This window comes from Paralichthys olivaceus, chromosome 14, assembly GCF_024713975.1.
Source record: "Paralichthys olivaceus isolate ysfri-2021 chromosome 14, ASM2471397v2, whole genome shotgun sequence".
In the NCBI taxonomy this organism is placed as follows: Eukaryota; Metazoa; Chordata; class Actinopteri; order Pleuronectiformes; family Paralichthyidae; genus Paralichthys; species Paralichthys olivaceus.
Genome location: NC_091106.1, coordinates 13,544,629 through 13,567,373, shown reverse-complemented (window position 1 = coordinate 13,567,373; position 22,745 = coordinate 13,544,629). Strand labels below are relative to the sequence as shown.

General features: G+C 41.8%; 1 protein-coding gene across 1 annotated transcript; it reads left to right on the top strand.

Moving 5' to 3' along the window:
- Positions 1 to 121: 121 nt before the first annotated feature.
- Positions 122 to 19,697, top strand: golga7bb (golgin A7 family, member Bb). Its single transcript, XM_020095438.2, has 5 exons — positions 122 to 281; positions 6,633 to 6,758; positions 8,184 to 8,336; positions 13,677 to 13,778; positions 15,137 to 19,697. The coding sequence occupies exons 1-5, from the start codon at positions 270 to 272 to the stop codon at positions 15,221 to 15,223; spliced, it is 480 nt and encodes a 159-aa protein (XP_019950997.1). The 5' UTR covers positions 122 to 269; the 3' UTR covers positions 15,224 to 19,697.
- Positions 19,698 to 22,745: the final 3,048 nt, after the last annotated feature.

Genomic DNA, 22,745 nt, shown 5'->3' with positions numbered 1-22,745 from the left:
CCTTGAAATCGTCACTATGCACTTATACAAATGCACGTGCACTTAGCAACCCCCACCCCCCCCCCACCCCATTCTCATCCCCATCTCCATCTCCATCCTCACCCCCGCGCTCACACCACTTTTGTGCGCGCACCCACACGCGCGAGCTCGACGTGTCCGGTCCTTCTCTCCTGCGCGTGTGTAGTCGCGTTGTCCCGCACGGCACGAGCACACGGCTGTCGGTCTTCGGCGCGGGACGGATCCTCTTCTGCACCTTCTTGCACCGCAACATGGCGACAGAGGTAAGAGATGCTGCTTCCTTCATTTGAACGAGGAGAACGACTCTAGGTCTCTGAGAAGAAGTGCAGGATGGGAGATGCAGTCATGTGGAGTGAACGTCTTGCTCGCTGTGCCTCAGGTTTCTGTGGGTGAATGTGGAGCCACATCAAGCGGCTGCACTTGTTAGAAATGTGCAGCAGCAGAGTCATCCAATCGTATTATTTTTTTATTAATGAACCTCAATTTCATTTAGTTCCCTCACTGTGATTGTAGATGTTCCCACATGCAGCTCTGGAAAACACTGCAGTATCATTACACAGTATTAGAGTAGTTCCTCTTCCTCCATGTACATGTATGTGTGAGAATAGAATGAACATGTTAATCCAATTGTTTAAACCACAGACATTTCTCCCAAATTCAACAGACACTGGAATGAAATGGCTGCCACACATGTAGAGACGCAGATTTAAGAAAAATCTGAATTGGTCTCTTCATTTTTCTTCCAGAATCACAGCTTGTAACAGCAGTGTTACTATAACTACATGTACACTGTTGTGTCTCGTGCATTAACTGGTAAGGAGGAGTGAATCCAGTTGACTGATGATGGTGGAGCAGTCAGCACCATGGACAGGGACACTGTCCTCCCTCCATACTTTCAAATCAGCTTCACAAGCCTTTACATCTTTAATGAGCCACATTCATTACTTTCTTTAACTACTGGTTATCATTTAATTTAATTTATTAATTTTTGAATCATTCATACACTTTTTAACATTCTTCTTTTATTTATATTTCACTTATTTGAATTGGTATAACCATGTACTTATTTAGTTGCAGTTAGAATTTAAATGTATTGTATTCCCTGTATCTTTGTATTACTGTACCTCGGCCCCATTGAAAATGAGGGTTCCACCTCAATGTGTCTTCCAAGGTTTTAAATAAATTATGATACTGAAGCTGCTTTTGCAAACTCATCTCTCTGGAGTTATACTTCTTTCATTCCTGTCAGAAATGCTCTGTATTTATATGGAGCTTTCCTCATCTCGATGACCACTCAAAGCACTTTGCAGTACAGTTTTCCTTGTTACTTTGGGGTTCTGTCCTCAAGAGTGTGGTCTTTCAGTCTAATTCATTTCATGCTCTCACACTCAAATATACCCTGCTTGTGCTCAGATTTTCTGCGCTCCAGCTTCAGCTCTTCTCCTCGCACTCACGCTGCTCCACATTCATAATACGGTGCATTTATGTACTTTCCATAGCCGCCCATACTGATGTTTGGCAACCTGAACAGAAGATGTAAGCTTGTTAGGTGAGGGTGGTGCAGCAGGCAGAGGCAGGATGTTACGTATTAATTCTGCTGCATAGATCAAACCAGTGTCGGCTGTTATCACCAAAAACTCTCTCATGTCTTGGTCAGGGGTTTTTCTATGTGTGTGTGGCACCATTTCTGAGTCTGTTGCATGTTAGATACATCAACACCTCCACTCACTCACAGTGAATCCTGCCAATGATGTCCTGCCATGCTCTCACATCGACTCTGCTGACTTTAAGGGGACTGGCCGGAGAAAGTCCACAGAAGGTCCTGAGGCTCTCACTCTGAATTTTGAGTTCTCCCATACAGCTGCTCCAGAGAATGCCTGATCTGTGGATTTCAGTGCATGTTGGAAAGCAGCTGTAGAGAATCCGTGACAGAGGTGGTTTTGTTTCAGCTGAGCCACAAGTAGTCACTCCAAACAGCATCAGTAGCTTTCCCTGGTGTATTTTTAGCCTCAGTAATGTCTTCTATCTCTCAGGCTGACATCTTCCTCTCCCCACTTTGTGTCCTTGCTGATGTCACCATCACCCTGAAGACATAGCTGCCTTAGTTATCATAATAATGACTTCAGTGGAGGAGGAAGAGGAATTCATTTTATGAGTGGGTGGAGTTCATGCATAGTGATGCTGCAGGTAAAGGTTCAGTGGACATAGCTGAGCAGGAGTCATCATCTTTTTTTCTGAGCCAGCAATCAGTTGGCAGAGTGGCCGTGATTTCCTCTGGAGGTCTGCCAGCATCCGTGTCCAAGCTCTATTAGTTCCGCGCTGTCACATAACCACGCATGCACACAAACATAGCATGCACAAGCACACACAAATACATATATGTGCACTCAAGATAGATTGCATGTCCAGGGCCCATCATTTATCCATGGCATATTTAATGTGAACAGGCTGCTGCAGTTTGTAACCAACAGTGATTGGAGTCTGAGATGAGAAGCATACTGTACCCCCCCCCCCCCCCTCTGCCTCCCTCTCTCTCTCTCTCTCACTCTCTTTGTGAGTATCTCCCTCCCTCCCTCATTTATATCAGAACTCATTCTCTGACATTTATCGTGTGCCAAGTCAGCAAACGCACCACGTTAAGTGACTGAGTAACAATCAGCTCATGGTGCAGACTGTTTGTGCTGCATGGACGCTCCCAGGATCCATTAAGTTCATCTCTGGCAGCTCCTCCTCCTCAGTCCGTCGACCGGTCCTCGCTCGAGTCTGTTGAGGAACTGAAGCTGCAGTAATCACCTCAGAGGCTGGCTCGCTCCCAGCTCACTGCTGATACAATGTGCCACCCGAAAGGTTCCTGGCCCCTCAGTCACAGATCTTATACCTATATGTCATGGAACTGTGTGCGCCCTCTAAAAGAAAATATGATAAATATGTTTTCATTCTACAGGCATCTTTCATGAGAGGTCATTGATGCATTCAGTGTATTCTTTTACTTTCTTTACTAATTGTCAAAGAGGAGTCTGGTTCTTTTATCCGCCCGGTTCTTTTATAATTGGTTATTCTGTGCAGTGGATTTCCAGAGGCTGTCTTTATGCACCAGTGAAATTTCCCCAGAAAGCTTCATCCTGATAAACCATTATAACGAAGGTTGTAGATTACATTCTGTTATGCCATGCTAATTGGTAACCAAATTACACTTGAATTTATGTGCATCACAACAGTTAGAATTATAGGTTTATGTGCTTAATATCATGACTGGTTCCATATTTTATTGTAAGTATTTACAAGAGGATCTTAACTGGTGATATTTCTTTCTCATGTAACCCATTTAACTTATTTCATTCATATGTTAAGTTAACGCACAAGCTCAAACTTTGTTTTTGCCTAAATTTCCCTCTGGATCAATTCTGTCTGTCCAGATGTGTGGGTGGAGGTAGAAGTCAGACACGATGCAGAGAATCTTAATAGAGTTCTGAGTGATCAGTGTGACACTTGAATATTGCTGTCTGCTCGTCTGCTTTATTCAGACACAGGAATAGACTGCATTTGAACCTGGTCTCCCACGCAGGAAAATAAACATCAGCACTCTGCCAACAGCAAACATTTATCTTCCAGTCTTAAATGAAGACATGCAAGAGCAATGCCAACACCACGTGACCAAAGAAATGTTTGATGAAGCCCTCTACTATCAAAGCAGTAAGAGGGATACAGGATTCCTGGTCAGTCAGGATGAGGTTGAGAGAATGAGGTTGCTGTTGTCATCGGACAACATATTGTCTGTCTGTCTGTCTGTGACTCTTGAGAACGGTTCATCTAATCGGCTTCACACTTTTCATGTGTATCGTTAAGGCCCAAATTGTGCATTGTCTTTATATAATCAGGCAACCAGCGCTCTGTAGCAGTGGCAGCTGGGACTCAACATATGTGACTTGGTCGGTCAGTTAAACAGGCGTGTTCATGACTATGGTCGAGGTTCTGCTGGCTTCACAGAACTTTGCATAAACAACTGAACAGCTCTTTGTGCAGCTGCTGGTCTTTACTTGCTCAACTACTGCAGGTCATCTTTTTAGAATGGAAAGCTGCACAGTTGTAATCAATTGATTGGGAAAAGTACCACAAGGCAGTTAAATGAAAAAATAGGTTTGCAGGTCTCGGGTAAAGAAGCAGATCTTTATTCTCATATTTTTCAGTTTATCTTGTAATCTGACACTTCTCAATGATGTTGTACAGTCTCAAACAGATCAAGATTTCATTAGAACAAACTCACAGATTGTAGAATGCAGACTTACAGTCTTTGCTGCAAGGTTTTAAGGCTCTTTATCAAACAGAGGTTAACAGAGTAAAACGTGTGGCCTCTCGTTTGGCCAATCAGTTCAATTTTAGAAATACTAGAACACAGTGTCACAATACGTCACCTTAAAGTCAGATGTAAAAGGTTTGACCTTTTAACCATGACATCCCCAATAGACCAAACGCTTTTAAAGTCTACACTCTAAGTTGATTAAAATCAAGGGAGCAGTGGGAGAGATATTAAATAAATGGGCTGCGTGATTCATGGGTGAACTTGCAGAGACATGACTCCCGTCTGCTTTGCTCAGCTGCAAGTTACACGTAGCACGGACATATAAGGCAGAGACGAGAGGGTCAACAAGAGGCCGAAACACACCATGACGTCCCACTGCCCTGAATTAAACCGTCTCCTTTAAATTCATTCACCACACTGGCAATGTCAGATTATGTCATGTCGGATAATGTTTGTGTTTTTTATGTAGTCCTGCATTTAGCAGCAGAGTCACCAGCAGGTGGCTGGTATGGTTGGAGGACGTACAAAGCTATCAACCTATCACACCTGACACCACAGTTCACATCCAACATTCTGTCCGGGGGTTTGGTTACAGCAGCAAAAGCACTTTAGCTAAGGTTTGGGAAATAGACAGTGGAAATAGATTTGCCAAATAGCTTAACAACATGTCTGCAATATTTCAAAATGAATAAACCTAGTTGTACTTGCTGCTGCAGTTGAGAATTTTTTGGAGACAGGGTTGCCTGAATACAGAGCATGTTACAGTGGAGGTGAAGCCCTGAGGTTTCACACAGGGTTTTATTACTCAGAGGTGTGTGAAGTGTATTTGACCTTTTTCACGGTTCATTTACAATATTTCAGTTTTGTACTTTAGTATATTTGCTTCAATAATATATGTACAATTTTTGAATTTTCTTTATATTTTTCTTTATTTGCTTGCTTTCTTTGTTTTCCCTCATTCATCCTGCTCATTCCATAGTTCCCAGTTCTTCCTCCTTCCTTTTGCTAGTTACTTATTTTTACCATCTCCCCTTTACTTTTTTCTAATTTCTCTTGGTTTCATTTGTCTTTCATTTTGTCTGTCTCTCTTAATTTTCGTCCTATTTCTGCTCTTTTTTTCCCTAAAGCTTTTAATTTGTTATCCTACCTTTCTTTATTATTATTATTCTTTATTTCATTTGGCAGCAAAACTACAGTCTTACTTAGGAGACATCAACACACCTTTTACTTCTCATGTCTGTATAAATCCTGTGCACTCACATTCTCACAGCCACAAACAAAAGACCAGTTTAATCTTAATGAACCCTCCTGATTCTAACTTGAATACATGATGTACGATCGTGTTCTGATAATCACTTATTTTAATTGAGTAACTTGTTTTGTCCTGATGGTCTAGAGGTGTCACAGGGAGGGGGATGGTGGCTGAGACAGAGGAGGTAAAAAGGAGGATATTAAAAGCTCTGGCAGACAGAAAGATCTAGTGGCTCTAAGATCATTGTGGCTGTTAGCGGATGAAAATAGCAGCTTGGATGCTATTCTTAGTTGTGAGTGATGTACCCTATATAGACATGAAAGGCTGGCACTGTGCTGCGTCTGTGTGGGAAGGACTTAGGCTCATACATGCAGGTAAACATTTATTTTGATTCAAGCTTTAATTCAAGTTCCATAGATTTCTTATATTTGTCTTTTCTTTTTATTTATAGTTATTCATAATATCGTGAATGATTAAACTTGATTACAGTTCTTTCATAAAGTTGAATATATAATTGTCAATTATTTTCAATAATAATATATATTTACTGGCATATATATTGCTATGGGAAATCTTTTACTCCGCAATATCGGTATCCGCATCGCCCCCCCACATATCAACATAGACTGGGCTCTAATAATTAGTGAAAAACTTATCCCTCGAGCTCTGTTTCTCCTTGTATTTTCTCACCCCACTTTTTCTTCATCCCTCTCTCCCTCCCTCGATGTATCTCCTACTGTATCTCTAATTACCACCCTCTTGAGGGGAGTCATCTAGATCAGCAGGGGACAGGTTTACACTGGCCCACTTGCTCACTGTTGTTTGCTTCTCAGGGGAAATGTCTGTTTGGGCGTAAAACACACTCAGCAGCCCTGTGAAGTGAGTCTTTCACTGTTCATTATTACAGGAGCCTTAGTATTGATGTCCCGCCGATACATGTGCTCGACCAATCACAAGTCAGTCTCCACTGTCAATCATGATGTGTCACCCCATCTTTACATCATCAAAAAACGTTTTGGAACGTCGTCCATCTTCTAATTTAATGTGTTTTTTTCCCTTCAGTTCCATAATCTGCAGGAGCTGAGGCACAGTGCATCACTGGTAACAAAGGTGTTTGTACAGAGAGATTACAGCCAAGGAACCGTCTGCCGCTTCCAGACCAAGTTCCCCTCAGAGCTTGACAACAGGGTGAGTATGAATACAAACACTCACACACACACACACACACACACACACACACACCCAACTTGCCTGAAACAGGCAAGTTGGCACACACAAAAAGAATGATGGCTCAATAAGGCTTAATCAGATCAGCACTACGGGGCATCCTGGATGAACACTTGGTGAATGATGGATATTATCTTGTGCCCTTTTTTCTAATAGCATTGTCATATCACCAAAATGATGACATCAATAATAAACCTTGCTGGACTAAATATAGCAAGCCTGTTATGTGAATTATAATTTTAAATTGTAATTTAGATATCCTGATATTAAATTGAGGATCAGAAAATGCCCTCAGTAGAGTACAGACTTCAACCAATGGGTTTTTCTACTGTTAAGTGCAGGATAACAATGCTGGATTTGAGCTTCATCACATTTAATATTATCTATGTTATTATAAGTGATTTTCATGCCAAATGAAATTCTAGTTTCTATTTCATTAGCAATCCTGTGGATGTGTTGGTGTGATTGATATAGAATGAACCTTTGTAATATTACTATTGCTGAAAATGATATTGCGATAATATAGACATTGTTTTAATGCCAATCCTTATTAATTACTAAAACATGGTTATTCTTAAAGCACAGAAAGTAATAAATCATAGTATCTTATTGTTTTTAATGAGTGAAATCTTTATAATATCCATATACCTTGCAAAACGACTTTATTAACTGTGTGTAGCAGCTAATTCTACAATCTTAACATTTATATTTTATTAGATGGATATCTGAAAGCCAAACATTATGCATCATTCAAAAGTATGATGATATTGCCTTTACATCCTGTCCACGATTGGATACAGATTTTGTAGTATGGTCTCTAAAATCCTGAAGTAGACAAGACCAGAATAAAAGTGACACAACTTTGTTACAACTCCTCTGTGTTACAGGTGCTAGAGCGGTAAAGAAAAAGAAGCCATTATGTGTTCATTTTTACTCTCAATACTTTTAATCACTGGCAAAAAATGTGCTGTTGATTTGAGGTGCACATTTGCTCTTCCTACATTTCTGTATTGGCATATTGTGAATGTTTAGCAAGCAGACAGACAGAGAGAGACACAGCGGGGGTCAGTGTATAGGAATCATTAGAAAACTTCATCTGTCACTTCACTTTAAATGTTCTCTGTCAGATGCTCAAACCACAAGTCTGCTGTCACACGTCGGTCTAATGTGTCACCTCAGCCTCAAGCGTCCTAATGTTCTGAAAGCGAGGTGTGTTTCTAAGTTGTTTTAGACAAACTCTGGGTATTTTATTTTGAGCAGAGTGCAGCTGGTTTGTTTGGCAGGCTGTTTTATAGCTGAACAGCTTCTCCGACACATTTCACTTTCACAGTCCTTATGGTGTGAGCGCGCCTTCATACTTGGATGTCTATTTGTGTTTGGAAGTAGATTGAGCGAACCTTGCTGGAGGAGACGGTGAAGACCCTGAACTCTTATTATGTCGAGGCGGAAAAAATTGGAGGTCAGTCGTACCTGGAAGGATGTCTGGCCTGCGCCACAGCTTACATCGTCTTCCTCTGCATGGAGACGCGCTATGAGAAGGTAATAAACCTGCAGACACCTTAATGCTGGTGCCCAAAATGGTCAGAAAGCTATTATGTGCAACAAGATCTGTGCAACGATGGCTGCACGTTGAGAAATGTAATGATGAACAGCTGTGCTTTTCCCACTAGAATAAATCTGCTGTTAAGAAAAACTTTCCTTTTGGCTCTAGCTTCATGTTCAATGTGCATCTTGTCTCAGAGAAATTAGATGTATTTTAAAGATGCTGAATTATTCCTTTAATCCTCCACAAGTTTTTTAACAACTTTCTTAAATCTAAATTTTGCATGTTTTTGTATGATTCCTCTGCAGTGTTTTCTTTCTGCAGCTAAAAAATATTTCTGTTGAAAATGAGTTCCTTATTCCAGAAGCCACAGTCTCAGTTTTCCAGCTGCAGTTTGGCTTATCATGGATCCCAGAGCAAACCTGATACATTTCCTGTGGACTTGTGCTGTAAATCTAAGAAATAATAGATAACTAATCATCCATTTTAAACCTCTGTGACCGGTGTCTCTCCGTCCGTCCTATTCTTGAACTAATCTGAATTTAGTCAAGATTATTGTGACCTCACAAAAACAAGTTATGGTTTGACAACAAACATCTCAGGAACAACTTGTGGACATTTCTTAACATTTGGTGTAAAATGTTCACTTAGACTTAGAGATGAACTGATTTGAATTTGGTCAAAGGTCAAAGGTCACACCCACAGGCATATTCAGCATTCTCCACCGGAATAAAGAATCCCACACATGTTATTCCATTTCCTGCCCCCTTCCAGAAAACAAACTAGATTATCCTGGATACACAGGCTGCCAACTTGAACATTCGGAGCCAGAGTCGGCGCTGTATTTAACAACTTTGACTTTCTGATCCATGTCCAATCCACAAACATGGAGGATGCAGGATTTATGACCTATACTGCAGCCAGCCACCAAACACTTTGGCTTCACTTTTGGGAAGCTCTCATGTCGGCCATCTTTATTTACAGTCTATGGTTTGAATCCAGACCTGGAGCCTCTGTGTGCAGTAGAATTCTTTCTGCTGGAATAATTGTCTCGCTCGGACTTTATTCATGAACAGCTGCTTATTATAAACTCCAGTGCACATCTAAAAGACTTATTTACTGCCATATTTGTCCATTTGTATGAAAGCTTCCTTTCACACGCAAACAAAAGTATTTAATTGTGTCTTCCAATGCACTCTGGGTCTCTTAGGTCAGAACATATTATGCACACCCGCTCAAACAGGGCAGCGGAGCCAAAATAACAGGAGATATGATCTGATTCTCTCTTGCACAACGTTCCCCTCACCCGTCCGTCCACTTCATCTCAGAACTCGCTCTGAAGCCCACACCTGTGTGCCTGTGGGTTCGGCATGGCACGCCAACTGTAACATGGCATCTACCTTTTGGCACAACCACAATGTCCGTCTTGAGGAAACCTCTATGCGGCTGTGTTGCTGCTTGTCACTCGCTGAGGCAAAAATGCTTGGATACATAACCCAGTCACACACACACACACACACACACACACACACACACACACACACACACACACAGTGAGTTTGATTAATCCTCTTGTGTGTACCTGTCAGTGTTTTAGATGAAACTAGAGTGGCGTGAAGTCCCAGCATGCCTCTCAACTCTGATCTTTGTCACCCACAACATTCATCTCCTTGGTCTTGTTGCGTTTTATAAACATTTTTATCAAAGCTGCACAGAGGTACTGGGAACTTGACCAAGAAGTACAAAAGGACTTATTGCTGTGCTGAAGTCATGCAGAAATGTCAAGGTCCGAGGCTGCTTTCATCTCGCTGTCAGCTGTGTGCCGCCCCATTGATACACTAAGATGATATCAGCTCTTACGGGAGAGTTGTTTATTTACTTGTTTAACTTTATCATCTTGGCTAAATGACGCTTTGACTGACGATGATCAAATATACCCACCCAGGTTGATGCTGTGTGTGTGTGCTGATAAAGCGACCACACACCAGTGAGTGTGGATCATTGTGCAGACTCATTGGAGCACCACAAGCCCTTGATGCTCACATCTCACCCTATCAAAGGACACTGATTGCTCCCAACATGTCAGAACAGATACACGTGTGCACAAGCGTTCATAAAGCTTCGCTCGCTCACAGTTTGTATCCTCCATCTCCCTCTTTTCTTCCTCTATTATTCACAAGAATGTGGCTACTTGGACACACACGTACCTTTATGTTGCAGTAGGTGCCATGAGCAACTTTCAGTCTCGCAGAGGTGTACACGCTCATGTCATGCATGTGTAACAGACTGTGACACCTTTGTTTCTCAGGCGATACATGGGGACACTCACAAAGCTTCTCCCAGGGGGGCAGTCACACACACACACACACACACACACACACACACACACACACACACAAACACACACACATGTGGGTACAACAGAGGCCCAGAGCTTAGATACTTGACTGTCATATTGTTATGCTGAAGAGGATTGAGTCGCCCTGAGAGCTACCCAGCAGTGAATAGATTGTCCCTTTCCCTGCACCACAATAAACCTATTAGTCAGGGCTCCGCTTTATGTGTCTCTGCTGCTGCTCTGCGATCTGAGTCTTCAGCAAAATACACAGTTTATATTGTGTTAACAATCTCTGGATACATTGTGATTGTTCCAAGCCAAATATTGATTGCTTTCTGCAGAGGTGGTCTTGACACAGGCTCCATGAGTGCACAAACACAATACAGCAAATTCCTTGTATGTGTAAACCTGCTTGGCAATTCTGATTCTGATTCCGATCACCAAGTAGACAACTCTAAGTAGGTCAGTTCACATCTGAACCGGGTCTCTGCATTTCGAGGGATCCCTTGTTCCATCTGATGCTCAGCTCTATATACGAATAAACATTTACATTATATCTGTTTGCAAATACCAAATATATTATTCAAACATATATATATTGTTCATATATACTGTCCAAGCAATAAGCTGAGAAAGGGTAAAAATATGGAACTGTAATGGGTCAGAAGTCGTCAGTTGAGTAGGTTGAGTCCTTTAATGTGGCCCAGGATGCATTTGTGTTCACTCCTTCAAATGTGGTGCGAGTGATCAGATCTCAAACCTGTCCTCAATGTGTCTTATTCATGTCTGTACTTTGAGCCGAGACGAATGTTAATGCCAGGTCTGGATGGAGCTGTAGATGTGACTGATTGAAAGTGACTGAAAGCAGCACAGTGAAGCAAACCGCTGCCTTCTCAAGGCGTCTTCCATGTTCTCACACTGAAGAATTTAAGTCTGGTTTTCTCCCCAATTCTCTTCTTCTCCTTCTTCCATTGGGAGATGTAGAAAGAACCGTTCTTCTGTGTTTTAGCCTCCACTGGCACTAACGCTCACTTATATTTGCAGCTGTGCCTGCAGCTGTAACAGGCCTTTGACATCCCAGAGGAGCTGTGCTCAGTGCATTGCCCAGTCTCCATTGTTTCAATCTCTCAAGGCTGAGAGTGCTGCTGTGACCTTAAGTTAACTTAGAAAGAGGATGTGAATCTGTCATGTTCAATAAATCAGCAGAGGAATACTCATAAAAGAGTTACAGCTCAATACAGCACAGTGGATGACTGTAGCTCCTTACTACGCTGATCCTATTTTTATAGTTTTAACACTGAATTTACTGAAACAAGTTTATTAATAAAACGGCAACAGAAAGTCTGACTTAGAACAAAACACAGGGTCCATCAGTCCTAGATAACCTTTACATTACAATATACAGTATGTGACGCTGTGTTATTTCCTTGAAGTGATTCAAATGTATATTTACACATCATAATGTGCAGACGTCCAGTAGTTTTTGTGTTTCTTTCCTGTGATTGACTTGGCCAAATTGAGAGTAGGCTCACACCTCCACCACACAGCATTTTGTTTACAGTACATACACATGAAGGGATTCATTTGTTATCACTGAACTACAGGATTATTCAGCTGCACACTAAATAAACACATATAAAGGCAAACTGGCGTGACTACAACAGACCCTATTGGCAGCAGTCAGGTTGCAGGGTGAGGAGATTATTGACTTATTTTTAGCATGTGAATTACTGTATCTACATGATTATTCTCACCAGAAATTAAGTAAAATATTCTGACATGCATTTGATGAGTAGGTTTTGTGCGGGCTGCTCTTTATCACAGAGAAAAACAAGATGACCTCAGATAACTGTGAAAGCACTAAATGATCTGCTCTGTGCCGTGGGATATGTCATCTCCTGACGACCCTTGTTATGAGTGATGACAGCTTTCCCAGTGTACATGAGGCCCAGTGAGCCATGGTGGAGCTGACTGACATGGTTAGGCAGAGTTTAAGGGGAGACATGGCACATCAGCATTGTTGGTGCCCACAGAGGCGTAGCTCAGGCTGAATAAGCTGCTCTAATGATGCCACTTTTGCTAATAGCTGCCCATTGAGCATGACTAGCCATCAGTCAGCAGTCATTTGGTTGCTATCAGTAGCAGCCTGGGACTCACAGTGCTTAGGTTTTCTTAAACTCTTCTAGTCTCCAGGGAAAACTCTGTGTGAAGTCGTTCTGTGTAGGAGGATTTATACAAGCGTGCTTCTTTGAATGTGTTCGCCAAGACTCGGCTGGTCTGAACTTGACGATCAGCTTCACTCCACTGCAGCTATGTGATTTTTGCATAGTTGATGCAATACTGCAAAGCTGAGAAATAGGTCCGATGCCAGTGCAATCTAAATAAACTGTCCACCTCACGTTTTCGAGCGTTTCCAAATTGCCCCGACAGTTAACCAAGGCATGACATTTAGCCGGAGAGAGCCATCTTTGGATTTAGGAACTAAAGCTTCCAAATGGAAAACTTCAAAAAGAGGAAAATCTCGTGCTCGTCAATTTTAGTAATTCAATTCATACAGCCTTGCTTGACATGAGTGGCTTGGAACTATGCGCAAAAATAACTGGTGTACTGAGAGCATAATGGAATTACTTTGAGTTTAGATTATAGTGTTCAGGAAAAATAAAGACGGGCAATGACTTGAGAGAGTTAGTATCACATGCCGTATGCTAACTATGCTCAGACGGGCGGCAAACTAATTTCTTCCATTTTTCATTTTTTCCACCCAAGACACCACAGGAGGAGGCTGACATTGCTGCAGCCTCTGTTCATGTTTATCCTCGTTTAGATACATGGTTATTACATGTACCACTGAGTGCACGTTGAGTAACAATAAGCAAGTAATGGATTCTCAGTCGACTCATGTTTTAGATTTTCATCGTGCGTCCAATGGTACTAATCAAATCTGGATTATGTCCAAATCTGCCTCTGTGACCCCTCTCTGTTTCCTGTTTTATTCCAGGTGCTGAGGAAGATATCAGGCTACATCCAGGAGCAGAATGAGAAGATCTACGCTCCTCGAGGTCTGCTGCTCACCGACCCCGTAGAGAGAGGAATGAGGGTTGTATCCTTCACTTGACTGCTGCTGCTCGCTCTTTGTTAAGAATTGGAGGATAAAGGCCCAGACATAAATACGACTGATAGGAGGTGGCAGTGGTTTAGTGGTCGGAGAAATTTGACTATATGAGTGGAAGTCACCAGTTAGAAGACTGGAGCTGCCAGAAACATCTGGATCGGATAAATGAATAAAAAATACCCACTGCTCCTCATAAATTACCATCAAGGTGCCCTTGAACAAGGCACTTAAAGTCCAGCTGCTGCAGAGGAGCTGCCCAGTGGCCAAGTGTCCTTCTCACGACTCAATTCTGGAAAAAGTGTGCGTGCTCCATTAAAAGTTCTGATAAGAAAAGGTGAAAGAGACAGGATGAAGTGGATCAGCAGCCTGAAGGCTCATTTATGCTCAACATTAGATACGGAAACAGGCTTCATATGTAAATGAAGCATAAATAAGCCTTATAAGATGCAGTTGGGATGTTTGTTTAAGTGCTTGATCATTCAGAATGAGGTTTTATATTACAATCGTATCGTTCACATGGAATTGTTCAAGCGGCTCTCACCGTATTCAGAATGTTCTTATAGAACTAAGAGGAATCTTTGTTTTCCGAAGTGGCCAGAAACATGTCTGTCTGTCATTCAAGTGATCCCAGAACAGTTCTTCATTTAGAGAAAAGGCAAAGGGAGAGAGAGAGAGAATGTGGTCATTGGACCATCACACAGGTCTGGCCCAGACTGACTCAGAAAACAGGCTCCAAGTCACAGGGCCAACCTTTTACCAACACTTATTAGTCAATATGCTCCTTTACAGTATGGTCTCTGTGTCTGAGTCCTGTTTCTCCCAAAGAGCCGTGAAACATTCAACATAATATTATTTTTAATACTAAGAACTGATTTCAGTAGATTAATTATTTCTTTAAAACTGGTCTTGTTGTCGTCATGGGCTAATACTTCATCATGGGTCCAGTTCAAGCCCGCTGCAGACAAAATGACTGTGTCAAAAACCTCAGCACTTTCAGTCTGAGCAGCATCGAGACGAATATTGAGCTTGTCATCAGCTATTCCAGCATGTCTGATGTTAGCCTTAAACAAGATGCAACTATATTTGGAGACGAGATGAGAGACACAACAAACAGACACACACATTCACAAACACACACTGCCTCCTTCATGTAGTGTATCCAGCAGAAACATGTAGATTTTGACATTTCTGTATTTTCCACCAGCTTCACACATTAAGGCTGAGAATTGATGTGACAGGATTAGACTGTTGAATTGTAACCCGTTAGGATCCTCCGGCACTTACACAATCCCATATTTAAATGCTCTCTGTGCCATGATGAACCTTGACAGCCACTGTGTCCTCAGCTGGAGATCAGTGTCTTTGAAGACCGGGGCTCGGGCAGCTCCAGTCCCAGCAGCAGCATGTCATCAGCCGCCAGCAGCGCCCGGTGACTGGAGGGGCAGCGCCAGGCTTACGGGTACCACCACAGGGGCAGCGGGACACTCACCAACATCCGCATGCTGAAACATGAGAGCACCAGGTTCTAAGACGAGTGGAGAGAACAAAGGCAAGGAGGTGATCCACAGCATTCACACTCTCCCTGCTGGAGTCTTTATGACGTACCACCACGAGATCAGGAGCTGGCCCACACAAACACACTGGATATGCAACAGAATCAACACAAGTACAACAGAACCCACACATAGGCAGCAGACACATGTACAAGCCAACATCCGGAGTGTCTGCGAGGGAATAGATTTCACTTTCCAACAGCTATCCAACCCAAAATAATCATTTTTTTTTTTGTTCCAATTTTTCCATTCACCTTTTTTCTCATTCCTTCACGTCTGTTTCCATGAGTCACACCATCTCCGTGGTAAAGCTTATTCAGCAGGCTTAAGCTTGATTAGACTGGACATCAATGCTTGATTGTGTTCAGGGGGGTCACTGTCATTGCGACTATCTGCTGATGCACTGGTTGTGTAGTGTCAGGTCTGTGCAGCAGCTCTCAACTCTGAAAGGAGGGAAAACTACCGGCCCCCGGGGAGGACCAATGTTCTCGCCTCTCACTGAATGATTGCATTCATGTTAAGGTGGTTTGGGTCAAGCTGCTTTGAATGCTGGCAAATTGGTCCTTCTGTGGGACGACGCGGGTCGATGCTCCGTTCACATGCATTTGGCTTCAGTATCAAGCAGCTAACAGAGAGCACCTTGGATTATTTATCCTCCTCATCCACAGCAGTGGATACGGGTGATCCACATCACAGCTGCAGGTCACACACTCGCTCGCACGCACACATGCATACACTCCCATGCATACAGATGCACACAACCCTCAAGTGTTCATACAGACACATGCTAGGGACATGCACGCACATACACACATATGCACTCCAGTGGCAAGTGGCCATGCATTACCACACACACACACACACACACACACCGATTCTGGCAGAGATAGTCAACCCATACACAGACAGAGCTCTCTTTGCTCTCAGCTCATTAAAAACAAGAGCAAATCTAGACCCTGATGAAAAACTAGTTTCCCTGGTAGTGCGCATGTAATGTACATGTATGTGATATGCATGTGTCTGTGTCATGAGTCACAGCTTTACCTCGTGTGAGATGAAAACTCGATAATTAAGGAGCCAGGGGAGTCGGAGAGCAAGGATCAGTGCAGTAAGTGACAAACCCACATTCTGAGAACACTGAAACTGTGTGGGTTGTTGTCTCTGCAGCTCTCTGGTTAATGGCAGGTGTATATTTATAGGGTTGTGTAGGAAAATCAGCCCACACACAGTTTGATACCTGAACCATTATTATTCTGTATGGCTCTTATGCAAGTACTTTTTTTTCAATTGTGCAAAATTATGATTATGCGCACACTTAATTAGAGACTACATTTTTACATTTAAAGTGTGCCTGTTTCTTGGTGCTATTTGTCTTTTGACACTTTATCAGAAATACAGGGATCTGCTTGTCATTCAGTGAAACACAGTTGTAGCTCCCTCTAGGGTCAAAAAGAGGAAGTTCACAACCTCTGACAGAAATCAGGACTGAGGGTTGTATGATTCAAATAATTTCTGTTTCCTTAATACAACTAATATCAAAACAAAACTACTTATTCCTTCTGCCGCAAAAACATTATCTTCACTCCACATACATGAGGTGCTGCAGCCTGAAGTGTAAAAACTTTCCTGGTTGGAAATAGTGCATCCTGTCTGTGTGCGGAGGCTGATGAGACAAAAGATTATCATTATGTAGGAAAATATGCGACAGCACACCCACACAGTGTCCATCGAAAGAGAAGACTTCATGAAAAGAACTTTCACTGTTTCCCGGTAACCCTGTTCTCTGCAGATCTTATTTACATTGCCATAGTTTCATCTTTCATTGATGTTTTTCAGTTTTCTTTCACCTTACGTCATATCATGCATCTTAATAAACTCTGGTACTGTGAAACTTTCTTTAGCCACATTTATAAAGACGAGCAAAACCCTCCGCAGAGCCTCATCTTTACAATCGGGACCCTACTTTCACCAGAGGAGTGACAAGTTGAAGTTAAACTATTCACTGAGACGTCTTTGAGGAATTGAATGTTTTTGATTTCAAATCCAGTGTGATAGTTTAAATTCAACCCTCTCTGCCACTTGGTTGAATGAGATGAACTGACACAGACATTGTCCCACAGCAGCTGAGTTCTAGTTGTGCTTGTGTTCAGCCTCCTGTGCTTCGTGATGCCTTCATGTTTCATCCCAGTGGAACGGATACCCAACCTGGGGCTGATGGACTGATTCTTTTGATATGGACTCTGCCAATAAGCGAATAAAGGAGCTCATTGGACAATGTACAAAGAAAAAACAAAGAGTGTATATGAACTGTACAGTAGAGGAGCTGTACCGTACAAGCTTGTCAATATTTATCCAGTGTAAAGAAGTGGATGGAAATGCCATGAAGCTGTTTAATTCAAAAACATAATCGTTGGCTCCTGTTAGTTCCTGTTTTTGTTTGGAAATGAAATCACAGAGCAGCTATGAAAGCCAGGAGCTGCTGTGTGGTTTCCTCTGCACATGAAGATGATGTTTTATATTATTTAGTGTTGCACAGAATTCACAGTTACCAGATAGTGGATCATAGATTTTTCCTCTAGTGCCACCATGAGGTTGACATTTGTGGTTTTGAATGAAATATTGAACCATTGGATACAGTTCCACAGAATTTGGTTAATTGTTGCTAACAGGATGAATTTTACATGAGCTTCTTGTTTATTTTGTCCAACACAATGTGTTTTGACCAAATACCTGCAAAATGAAATCCTTTTTCTTCCTTTCTTCTTCTTAGTCTATTATGTATTGAGACACCCCCACATGATATTTAGCCTATTTACTTTCAAAGAATAGGAAAAACTACCCGATAAATGTCCATTACAACCAATAACTCTTTCAGTGACCCTTGATGAACAGATTAAAAACATATCTGAACCTGTCCTTAAAGACTTAGGTGAAAATTAAGCACTTTGTCCCATATTACGAGGCGTTATGTAGCTTGTTCTTTCAGGAATGACTTCTTTGATTAATGAAGACAATCGACGGGAGTGAAGATTATGAGATGGTAGCAAATGTATTCTCGTAAAATGATGTGTTTTTTATGACAAAGGTACATTATCACTGCGCAGATTAAACTTTGGGTCCTTGATCCTCCATCATACTGACTGTCAGGATAGGAGCAATAAAACCTGTGGTCCAACTGATGATGTATTGTCCATTTCAGTATATAAATCCTCACATGCCATATATGTATCCTGTACTGTACTTTAGAGTGAACCAAGTCTGTGGAGTCACCAGTGTGCCCGGACACTGTTTGTATGTTATGCTGTTACAAGTGATGGTAAAATATGAGATGTCTTCCTAAAAGTATAAAAGACGGTGTGTAGAGTCTTAGTGCCATTTGAGTTCTGCGCTCTTTTGCCTCGTGGAGATGAGAACTGCATTGATGTTTAATGCTGCATGATGTGTGAGTAAACTAAGTGAGATGATAAAAAGTCATGCTGCTGCGAGAGAGGAATATTATATCTTGATGCTATCTATATGTTTACATCAGGTTATTTGCATATTTAAATGGATTCATGTCTTTTTTAATCTTAAAGCTGATTATTATTATTAACAGTAAAGTATTGAGAGAAGAGTTTAAGAGAGGAGAATAAAGTATATGATGATTATTACGACTGCAGGCTGCTGTTCTGAGTTCAGTTCATGCTGCTGTTGAGAAACTCAATATCTGCTGAGATTTCTCTCTGTCTGTCTTACACACATTTCTCAGGATATCCACAGAACGAAAACGAGGCAGAGTCATGTTACCAGAGGGCAGGATCTCCAGGAAGGGAGAATCTATAGGGCCTCAGGTACCTCAGGGTTCGGTTGTGTCGATCTGTTCTGTAAATGTCACTTGCTAAATATTACAACAGGTCTGTGCTGTAATGCGAAGTGAAAAAGTATAAATCAGCACCTCTGCAAAGGAGGTTATGTTTTCATCTGCGTTTGTTTGATTGTCATGACACTTGTTGGATGGATGTGGTGCAGGTCAGGGAAGAACTCATTACATTTTGGTGCAGATTTGGATCAAGGAGCAGAGTTGTTCAACGTTTGCGTAGATTAAAAATAAATGGGTGTGCTAAGTTGACTGATATTTATGTGGTGCAGATCCAAACAAAATCCCAATCTACTGAATTTAAATGTGGTTTCATAAAGGGAATGTTAGGCCTTGGCTGAGTTATGAACTCTACTGAGTGCCATTTTAGTTCCAATGTTAAATCGTCTTGTTGTTCAGTCCTAAAATCTTACATTCAAAATGAAGATCTCTGCTTCTGCTGGCCACACAGAATAAACATGCTGATGACATATTTACATTGAGCAGCAGGAAACCACAGAGTTGGGTGATAACTGACTCACAAACACAAATATGTTGAATATAGCAACTTAAATTTCACCCGAACATTTTCTTGGTTTTATTCACTTATTCTGATACTTTCTTACTACAAAAGAATCAGTACCTGTGTTGTGTTGTGTTGTGTGGTGTGGTGTGGTGTGTGTGCACAGTAGCTCGAGTATTGTGCCCTAAAGGAGAGGTATAAAGTTCAACACTGGAATTTGAAAGGCCAGGACTCTGTGTTCAGCTGACAGGTACTGTTTCTTTCCAGCAGGTAACTTGGTACACATGTTCCAGATTAGATGCTGCACACATTTGCCTGCAGCATCACCAAAGTTTGAGATCAGTGACTTGTTTTCATTTGTCTAGCAGGCACCACCAAAAGTGGAACCAGACTGTATGGATCCATTTCTCTAAACAGTATTACTTCCACCAACCAAACAATTTTGCAGGGGTGTGTGACTATTGTAAATGTATAAATAATCAACTTCTCTCCACCATAACAACTGTTTTGTTAGTTCAGGGACAATAGACGTCTGCAGATGTTTTAATGAACCTAAAGGAAAAGATCAACCATGCATACTGAGTCTTTTTCCATGTGACTGATGGTTTTATTTAGATTTTGTGGAAAAAGGCCAAAATCATACTTATACACTAGTCACCTTAAGAGTTTGGTAATAAATTGCCAAAAAAAAAGTTTTATTCTATTGCTATCAACATTTTTGAGGCACAATATTTACTGCATTTGAAAACCAAAACCAGCCATTTAAACTTTAAACAGCAGAACTGTATTATACATATACTTTACGTTACTTCTAGATATTTCCCTCATGAGTTTTTGAAATGTCCCGTTGCGTGATGCTATGTCAGATGGTTACACTGTCCCCTAGTGGCCAATCACACATTGAACGTAGGTATCATGGTAGTACACTTTTGAGTTATTTTTTAATTGAAATTTTTTTGCATCAGCGACAGCCTTAGGGCTTTTTCTATCTCTCGCTGGTGTGTGTTTGTGTGTGTGTGCATGTGCATGAGAGGTGTACAGTAGATCCATCATAGCCTGCTCATAAGGCCAAATAATGAGTGATGATATTCTGGAAGATATGGAGGCTTAGTTAAGATGACAGGAGGAGCGGTGAGAGTGAACTGATATTTTCTTAAAGACGTCGAAGGAGTGACGAAACATCTCAACACCTGTCGGGAAAGGTCGCTCGCACCCAGCAAGAGACTCTCTCCCTCTACACGGCCTCCTTTCTTACTCAAAGTCCTTTTCCTCATCCTCTGCTAAAGGTTCTTGCTGCAATCGTTGCCGATGTTCTCTGGCTGCACGACACTTTCTTTTCTACTCTCTCCGCTCCCTTCCTGATCTTTCATTCTTTTTTCTCAGGAAAAAAAAACTGCCAGCTTAACCTTTTCCACTATTTCTTTTCTGTCTGAGTCACAGACGTGCACAAGGGGGGGAAGTCACTTTCTGGTATTGATTGCCTTAAAATGTTTATTCCGAAAACTGACAGAAAGTCATGATCCTGCAGCGGCCTCTGTGTTCCGACAATGTTTTTACTGGCGGTGGTGCTTGGCAAACACAGTGCAGTCGTTACGGTGAAGTTTACAATGCCGTGCTTGCATGTTATGCATCAAATGAGGAGCTCCTTCACTAGAAGCTCCAGCATCAGAGTCAGACCTGTGCTGAAGTTTTACTGCTACATTCTGCCACCGGGATCACACACGTTTCAGTTCCCTCGACAAAAACTAACAAAACAACAGGAATTCAGCCAAACACAAAATAACGTCGTGACTCTGATAGTCCAACACTGTCTCCTGAGGCATCAAAACTCTGGCTGTGCGCACTCAGGCACTTAAAACATTTATCTACATCTGCCCAAATTTAAGATCACAGTGAGTTATGATTGTGCATTAAACCGTGTGCTGTGTGATGCAGCAAACAGAGATCCAGTGCCTCTGCTGACGTTCTGTACACAAACCCTTCCCACACAGACGCTCTCTGGCTTATCAGTTGAACATGTGCCCGGACGTTCTATCATAATTTACATATTTGTTTGCTCTGTAGTGAAATCCGCAGTGCAGAGATGCTCTTTGAAGAGAAAAGGAGGTAAAACATGGCAGAAACGTCAGGATTTGTCTCTTGCTGTGTTTTGGCCACACTTGATTTATTCTGCTTAGCCTGGTTTTGAAGACCTTCCCTAAAATCGTCCCCCCCCCAATATACCTCTACCATGCCTGTTGGCTTTGGCAGGAATACCCACTCAGTTTGTTTAACCTCAGCGTGATTGACAGTCCTTGTGATGTGTTGTTGCCGCTGGACCTCCACCAAGCGCAGCCCCAGAATGCTGCATAAAAACACAATGTTGGAGGCTGGGAACGTGTGGTTCCAGTTAAAATGCCACTTTTGATCACCTTGGTTAATTGTGAAACTGGGTATTGTGTTTCACTCTGCTTCGATCTGCTGGCAAATAAACTGCTCTGTCTGTCACTGACCTGCCTAACGGCTTTTTTAATGAAGCAGGAATGAGATCCTGCAGAGCACAGGGGTGAAACAGGGATACAGTATAACAGAGGAAGAAGACAATGTGTCTAAGCTCTTCTTTGACAATGTCTCAAACTTACCCACTAACCCTAACACTCCAGCATCATGGCTTTGTGAAAAGATGGATTTAGAGAATCATTTGTTTTTGCATTAGTTTAGCTTTTATTCTTAATTTCTGTTCAATGAGGGAGTCCTACCAACATTTTTGGCTAATTCCGGTAATCTGCTGAACTGATGGTGTATCAACGAGTGTTTCTCATCCTGTCAGACTTATTAATTATTTTGGTTTGTAACTTAGAGTGTATGACTGTATGACAGAGGGGTGATTATTTTAGAAACAAAGGTAAAATGTCCCAGATACAAAAGCTTCCATCTTGCACAGAATTTAAAGCCAGAGTCTGCACAGTAGTTCGACAATAGTGATCAACCAATCATGAGTCAGTATCAACTGTCAATCATAACATTTCACCTCAACGTCAAATAAAATCAAATTTGGCGAAAAA